Here is a 7,734-nt window from a genome sequence, read left to right as displayed (position 1 = left end):
GGGGGGTTGGGTTGGTGATAGTGCAGGTCAAATTAACATTGCAACGGGGAGGGGGGGGTTGGATGGGGTATAATGTATTTTTTGATGGAAGGTCTGCTTTAAGAGGCTCCTATAGGAAAACCAAAATAACCATGGTAAATGTAATGCAATCTGCATGTGTGGAGCAAACAAAAAAATGTTTTTGCCAAGAGACGTTTGCTGGCTGGGGTGAAGCAGACATGGAATGTAATAATTTTTTTCCTGCAAATAAAAAGTCCAAACTTGGTCATTAACCCCTTCATGACCGAGGCCTTTTCTTTTTTTCATTTTTTGCTCCCATGAAATATTCCACATTTTAGGCCTGAAAATTACTAAAAAACCCCAAACATGATACATTTTTCTGAAAGCCGAGATCCAAATTTTTATGTCGCATCATATTAGCGCAACTCCTTATCAAACCCCAAAATTTAGTTTAAAAAAATGTAATTAAACGCCCCAAAACACAATAAAATACCTATTTTTTAATAGAATATAAAAGATGAGGTTACAACGAGTACATAGATATCCACCATGCCCAGGTTAAACATTGTGTGCGTCCGTGAAACGGGGACAAAATTCAGTACCCTAAAAAGTCCCTAGACGCTTTAAAAGCCCCCACAGGTCATCAGTTTAGAGATACCCAGATCGCACTTCAATAGCTTATAGCTGGGCTTCAGGAGCCGAGCAATGACGGCTATGGGATCTGCATCGGTCCCATAGAATGAGGAGGGGGATCGACGAACGGAGGTTCGCCCAGCTTGCCCCCCGCCACCAGAGAAGCTGGGCCCGTAGGAGGGGCAAAGGAGCCCGGAAAACTCGGCGGGGGTGTCAGGCGGAGGGGGACCGCTTCACCAGGGTGTAGAAGCGATCTGGCGACAGCTGAGTCACCAGAATCGCTTCTACTGTAAAGCCAACAGTCGGCTTTACAAGTTTAAACAGGGTTTGCCGCCAGGAGTCTGTTTAAACAGCCCCGATGCCAGCGATGTACACTGTACGTCGTTGGTTGTGAAGGGGTTAAAGAGACCCTGTCACCTTGTCCATGTATCCCTTACCCAGTCATAGACGAGATCTGCGCCATTCCCGAACATAGAATGATGAATTCTTTCATTTTGAAAACTAAAAACAAATACATGTTAGAGTGCAGGTCACCCCGAAAATGTAATTTGTTTAAATCCCCCTTCCCCTGACCCGCCTATACTCGCTTCTACAGCGCTCTGTTGCAGCTTCCCGGGTATCGGAGCTTAGAGAAAGTGGTGCCGACGCTCCCCCTATACCTGGTGCTGGAGCCTTACAATGGGCAGTGACGTTCCCCCCTCCATCCTACATTGCAGCTCAGGCCTAGTGGCCAATCCTTGGACCTGGGGACAGTTTTATTCACCTTGGATCTGGAAGTAGTTATCCTGTGATCGGTAATATCCGTGTCATTCCTGCACTTCAGAATCATCAATTCAAAAGCTAAAAACACATACGTGTTAAAGTCCATGTGACCCCAAAATGTTATATTTGATACATCCGGGTTTGTAAATAAAGCCCCTTCCTTGTTTTCTGGGGATCTTGCCAGTCACCCTTCTTTCCTGTTGCAAATTCCACCCACCAAGCAGATCCGTGGTCATTTAGCGTCCCTGGGCTTGCTGTTTTGGGGGGTGCTGGTACAGGGGGCCATGCCAATGCATGGTGTGTCTGTGTTCTGTTGCTGACAGCACAGCCTCGCCCCCCCCCTCACCCAGCACTGTTCTGTGTCATGAGCAGGAACCTGTCAGAACTCAGCTGCAAGATTTAAGTCACACCCCTATACTCCTGGGTAGAGGCACAGGAATGGAGAATGGCAGGTCATGTGACCCCCCCAACCCTAAAAATGTATTAATGTTTTATGTATTTTCAGTGAATTTAGTCTCTTTGACCTGACTGAGTGCGTTTTCCTTTCCCAGGTTTACTACATCAACTTCCCGGATTTTGCCAGCTACGAGGTGGTGGTGGACGAGAAGCCGTTCCTGCAGTGTACGCGGAGCATAGAGCCGGGCAAAACCAACTTCAACACTTGCTACACGGCCGGAGTTTGCCTTTTAAAAGCCAAACAGAAGATCGCAGTGAAGATGGTTCACGCCGACATCTCCATCAATATGAGCAGACATACGACGTTCTTTGGTGCGATACGATTGGGCGAAGGCTCATAAAGCTCCTCCCATGGAGAGTGGGTAAAAACTTTACAGGTCCATACAGTGTTATTAGCCCTTTGGATTGGACAGACATCCTCCTCCCTTTCCCACCTAATATTGCGGAAAGATGGAGGAATGCCGCCTCGGGGGTTTGCCGTCGTGGACATGAAGAATCAGCTGGCTCTGTGGTGTTCTCATCCTCGTACCAACAGGGACTACGCCGCAAGAGTGCATAGGACTGCCTTACCAGTGTTCTGAAGACCAGTTGGTCCTGATGTTGCACTAACCAGCGGCTGCAGTGCCGCGGAATGAAACGTTATTGAGCAGTTGACATATGAATAGTTCTTCCTGTACCGTATCTTTAAGTGAAGAATAATATATAGGCCACAGAAATCCGTCTCTACAAGACGTGGGGGCTCGAGTGTAACGGGACACTTGTATAAAATACCAGCAGCGGTTGTTTGTGCCATAGTTCCATTGCATGACAAACGGCTGGGTGTCACACAGGTCAGCAGCTCATCCTGTGAAATGTTATATCGCTCTTCTAGAGATGGCGTATCATTTATTACATCCAACTGAAAGATATGCAGTGATGCCTGAGAGAGGTAACACTATACGCTAAATGTTTATGGACCCCTGACTATCACACCCTACTATATGGCCAAAGGTACGTGGACTCCCCCCATAGACAGATATCAGACAGAGCTGAATCCGGGGCATGAGCAGACAGACTAACCTGTTGAATGGCCCAGGCCAGGTGTCCAGGAGTCTATTAAAGCTTTCCAGATTAGAGCAGGTGTGCACTTCAGTGCTGAGTAATGGCCAACAAATTACAAAGCTGTTTGTGGACACCTGACCATCACACTTGCTATATTGACAAACGTATGAGGACCCCCTTCCCCACATCGGCTGTCAGGGGTCTCCAGTGAAGGTTCTGGTAATACTCCATTACACAAAGACATTGTAGACAAATGGGCTCTTCCAGCGTTGTGGTCACAGTTTGGTGAAGACCCTTTTCTGTCCCCTGTGTACAAAGCCAGCTCCATAAAGACATGGTGGGACCAGCTTGGTGTGGAGGAACTCCAGTGTCCTGCACAGAGCCCTGACCTCAACCCCACTGATCACCTTTGGGATGAATTGGAAAACTAATTGTGAGCCAGGTCTTCTCATCCAACATCAGTACCTGACCTTACTAATGGGAAAAATTCCCACAGACCCCCTCCAAAATCTTGTGAAAAGCTTTCCCAGAAGAGTGGAGGATGGTAGAACCACAAAGGGGACAACTCCATATTAATGGCCATGGTCTTGGAATGGGATATCCACCCAGCTCATATAGGTGTGATGGTCGGGGTCCACAAATATTCGGCCATATAGCATATGGAAGACATGAGAGCAGATGTGTGATGTTGGAGGTGTGACCTCAGAATGGATCTTTCAGTTTCCTCTCGAATACAGACCGGGTTTAATATGGAACTTTCTGGTCAATAAATGAAGATCTTCAAATGTGAAAGAAAAATGTTATATTGCAAAAGAGTTTCCACTTTCATTTGTATACTCCGGGGTCCGATGTCTGGGGATGTGTATGCGGCTTCTGCAGGGAACGTTGCGCATAGATGGGTTGAAAAATCAAAAATGTACAACATAGGGATTGTCTTGCAGAAGAGACAATGACCCTGGAGGTAGTTCTAGAGCCGGCTTACAGTTAAATGTGTGTGAAGAAAACGCTAGGATGGGAAAGGTGCCATCACCCATCATAGCAAAGAACCCAAAATCCAGAAGTGTGAACACAGACGCACATTGAAGGTTTTAACTTCGAGTGAAGCCGTGTGTTGTCCATCATGGGCAAAGCTTCAAGTTCACATAACTGCCCCCCTTCCCCAGCTGTATACACTCGCCCTTCCCTCCCCTCCCATACGACTCGCCCTTCCCTCGCCACCCATACCACTCGCCCTCCCCTCGCCACCGATACCACTCGCCCTTCCCTCGCCACCCATACCACTCGCCCTCCCCTCGCCACCGATACCACTCGCCCTTCCCTCGCCACCCATACCACTCGCCCTCCCCTCGCCACCGATACCACTCGCCCTTCCCTCGCCACCCATACCACTCGCCCTCCCCTCGCCACCGATACCACTCGCCCTTCCCTCGCCACCCATACCACTCGCCCTCCCCTCGCCACCGATACCACTCGCCCTTCCCTCGCCACCCATACCACTCGCCCTCCCCTCGCCACCGATACCACTCGCCCTTCCCTCGCCACCCATACCACTCGCCCTCCCCTCGCCACCGATACCACTCGCCCTTCCCTCGCCACCCATACCACTCGCCCTCCCCTCGCCACCGATACCACTCGCCCTTCCCTCGCCACCCATACCACTCGCCCTCCCCTCGCCACCGATACCACTCGCCCTTCCCTCGCCACCCATACCACTCGCCCTCCCCTCGCCACCGATACCACTCGCCCTTCCCTCGCCACCCATACCACTCGCCCTCCCCTCGCCACCGATACCACTCGCCCTTCCCTCGCCACCCATACCACTCGCCCTCCCCTCGCCACCGATACCACTCGCCCTTCCCTCGCCACCCATACCACTCGCCCTCCCCTCGCCACCGATACCACTCGCCCTTCCCTCGCCACCCATACCACTCGCCCTCCCCTCGCCACCGATACCACTCGCCCTTCCCTCGCCACCCATACCACTCGCCCTCCCCTCGCCACCGATACCACTCGCCCTTCCCTCGCCACCCATACCACTCGCCCTCCCCTCGCCACCGATACCACTCGCCCTTCCCTCGCCACCCATACCACTCGCCCTCCCCTCGCCACCGATACCACTCGCCCTTCCCTCGCCACCCATACCACTCGCCCTCCCCTCGCCACCGATACCACTCGCCCTTCCCTCGCCACCCATACCACTCGCCCTCCCCTCGCCACCGATACCACTCGCCCTTCCCTCGCCACCCATACCACTCGCCCTCCCCTCGCCACCGATACCACTCGCCCTTCCCTCGCCACCCATACCACTCGCCCTCCCCTCGCCACCGATACCACTCGCCCTTCCCTCGCCACCCATACCACTCGCCCTCCCCTCGCCACCGATACCACTCGCCCTTCCCTCGCCACCCATACCACTCGCCCTCCCCTCGCCACCCATACCACTCGCCCTTCCCTCCCCACCCATACCACTCGCCCTTTCCTCACCACCCATACGATTCGCCCTTCCCTCCCCACCGATATGACTCACCTCCTTAATGGGAGGGTGCTGGTGCTCAGTGATTGGTCTCTGCTGTGGTCACATAAGGTCCTTCACCCAGCGGGAACTTCAAACTGACGCTTGGAGATCTTTGCTCTGGAGCAGCGGGGGAGGAAAACCATTGGCGAGTCAGCTGGGGAGGGTGATCAATCACTGAACATGTCGCTCATCGTAGAAAACGTATGGAATATCACTTGTTGGGTTGTTGCAGTCAGAGATCTGTGGACAGCATAATGCAGAGGTATGAGGACCATTATGTGTAATGTTCAGGGAGCCAACATGAAACGTTCTACATTATTGTATCCTCGCTGGATTCATATAATGGGTTGTTTGTAATCTCCTGCTACTGAGAGATTCTCATATGAGCTTCAGACGAAAAATCTACATCGGGCTCAGATCAGAAAAGGTCAATGTTGCCTATGCGAGAAAACCTTCCCTTCCCCCACGGTTGCTGTGGACGTTAAGGTGAACCTACAATAGCAATGTCCCATTGACTTCCTGCCCAGCCTCTAACAATATTTAAAATATCAGCTTCTTTATGGCAGAGGAGTAGCTTCCTTTTCTTTGATTGAGACACCATTCCCCTCTTCAATTCTAGTCTAGGCGAAAAAACAAGTAGCGCCCACGTGAGATGCCGGTGTCACACCTTCCTGGAGTTCTGATCCGTAAGGGAATCACGTGGGATCTCACTCCATGTACATCATGGCGCCCACTCTCTGTATGCACGAGATGTCGGGCTGCATAATCGGGGAGCTGTATCTGGATGACACAAAAAAGAAAGATGGCGTGCAGCAGCACAGTGGTGGATTGGACGAGGACAAGGCAGGATTTTCATGGGCTGGCAAGTACATATGTTCAGCATTGACCAGTGAAAAGGGGTCAGTGGGCAGATTTTACATGGGGAGGTGGAAGGTCCCCTCAGGATCTCTCTTCAATGCTGAAGGGATGTGAGACGGTCCCCATAGTAGAAGGTCCCCATAGTAGACAATTAGTCCATGGAAACTCTTCACTGTAGGGTACAGTTCACCAACATCCCATAATAGCATCTGCGCTCCTGAGGCCAACCATTATAATGTTGCGCTTTCACACCCACCATGTTTGTGAATCCATCGTGTCCTCCGCTCCTGAGCGCACACAAGCCGCCATGTTTTTTTTTTTAGACTCCAGTCACCACTTTACAGACCAAAAACAGCCATGGCGCTAACGATGACTGACGCATTTGTCACACGTGTGACCGCACTAGGCCCCCACCTAATGACCAAACGTCTCTGAGGAGAGGCGGCTCCCACCACAGACAGGACACCGAGAACGGAAGAGTGCCTCGTCTTTGTGAAATATGTATATACTAAAAAATACTCCTAAAGATACAAAAATAAAACGTATCACTTGATGAATCCGCAATGTGGGTACAGAAGACCCGAACCGGCCAAAAATTAACTTCAAATATGTCAAAAGGGGCCAACAGTATCTGGTATGACCAATGGGTTTCCACAGCCTCTAATGAAGGGGGTGTGGTCTTGGAAACGCGTCAAACAACGAAAGGAGCGCAACAACCCTGGAATACTGGGTGTTTAACAGTTAAAAGATACAGTGTAACTATTGATGCAGGCTCACTTTTGGACGGACGAGGTGGTATCTTGCCGTTAATTGTCAGCAGGGCGGAATCTGTGGCTGGTCTGTGTGGGAGTGAGCTCCGGGCTGTGTGGCTTCTGTTCAGTCCATGGATGTTGGAAGGTGAATCTTGTGGCCGGATGACCAGTTGAGGCGAAGTACACTTCTGCGCTCGTCACTCCCATTGTTTTTATCTTGGAAACGCGTCAGCATACCTTATTCCGCTGGCTGTTGGGACATAGGTGAAGATTGCAGTCTTTGGCCAGATCGAGTCTGTTGTATCCTCAGTGTGGATTCATCAAGTGATGCGCTTTGTTCTTGTGAGTAACTTTATATTACTATTTTATAGGGATTCACCGAAATGAAATTTTTGGACTGAAACCAAAAATATTGAAATTTGTCCGGCCGAAACTGAAAATGACTTTTTTCTTCCAACCTTTTTAAACTGTTTCAAATTTTTTTTTTTTACTGTTTGGGGAAATAACAGACCCCCTCCTGGCATTTCCCTTTTAAAGTAGAAAAAGAGATTGAGGACACAGAATGCTCAATCTTTTTTTTTTTTTTTTCTGCAGCCCCTGTTATAAATAAACAGGAAGTTCTCAGCACAGAGGCTTCCTGTTCCTTCACAATCTGGAGATAGTAAATATTTACTATACACCCAGTCATGAATGGATAGAACAGCCTCTGTACTGAGC

The 7,734-nt window shown here is 50.3% G+C and overlaps 1 protein-coding gene across 1 annotated transcript in view; it reads left to right on the top strand.

The window, feature by feature from the left end:
• Positions 1-2,353, top strand: part of EDA (ectodysplasin A) — a 48,469-nt gene extending 46,116 nt beyond the window's left edge. Inside the window, exon 8 of the mRNA XM_018554746.1 lies at positions 1,947-2,353. Within this exon, the coding sequence (XP_018410248.1) occupies positions 1,947-2,192 (246 nt within the window). The 3' untranslated portion in view covers positions 2,193-2,353. The remainder of the gene's footprint in view (positions 1-1,946) is intronic.
• The last annotated feature ends 5,381 nt before the right edge of the window (positions 2,354-7,734 follow it).

The sequence above is a fragment of the Nanorana parkeri genome, unplaced genomic scaffold (genome assembly GCF_000935625.1).
Source record: "Nanorana parkeri isolate BGI_ZX_2015 unplaced genomic scaffold, ASM93562v1 scaffold171, whole genome shotgun sequence".
Taxonomy (NCBI): Eukaryota; Metazoa; Chordata; class Amphibia; order Anura; family Dicroglossidae; genus Nanorana; species Nanorana parkeri.
Note: the sequence above shows the minus strand (reverse complement) of the source record. Positions and strands in the feature narration are given on the sequence as shown.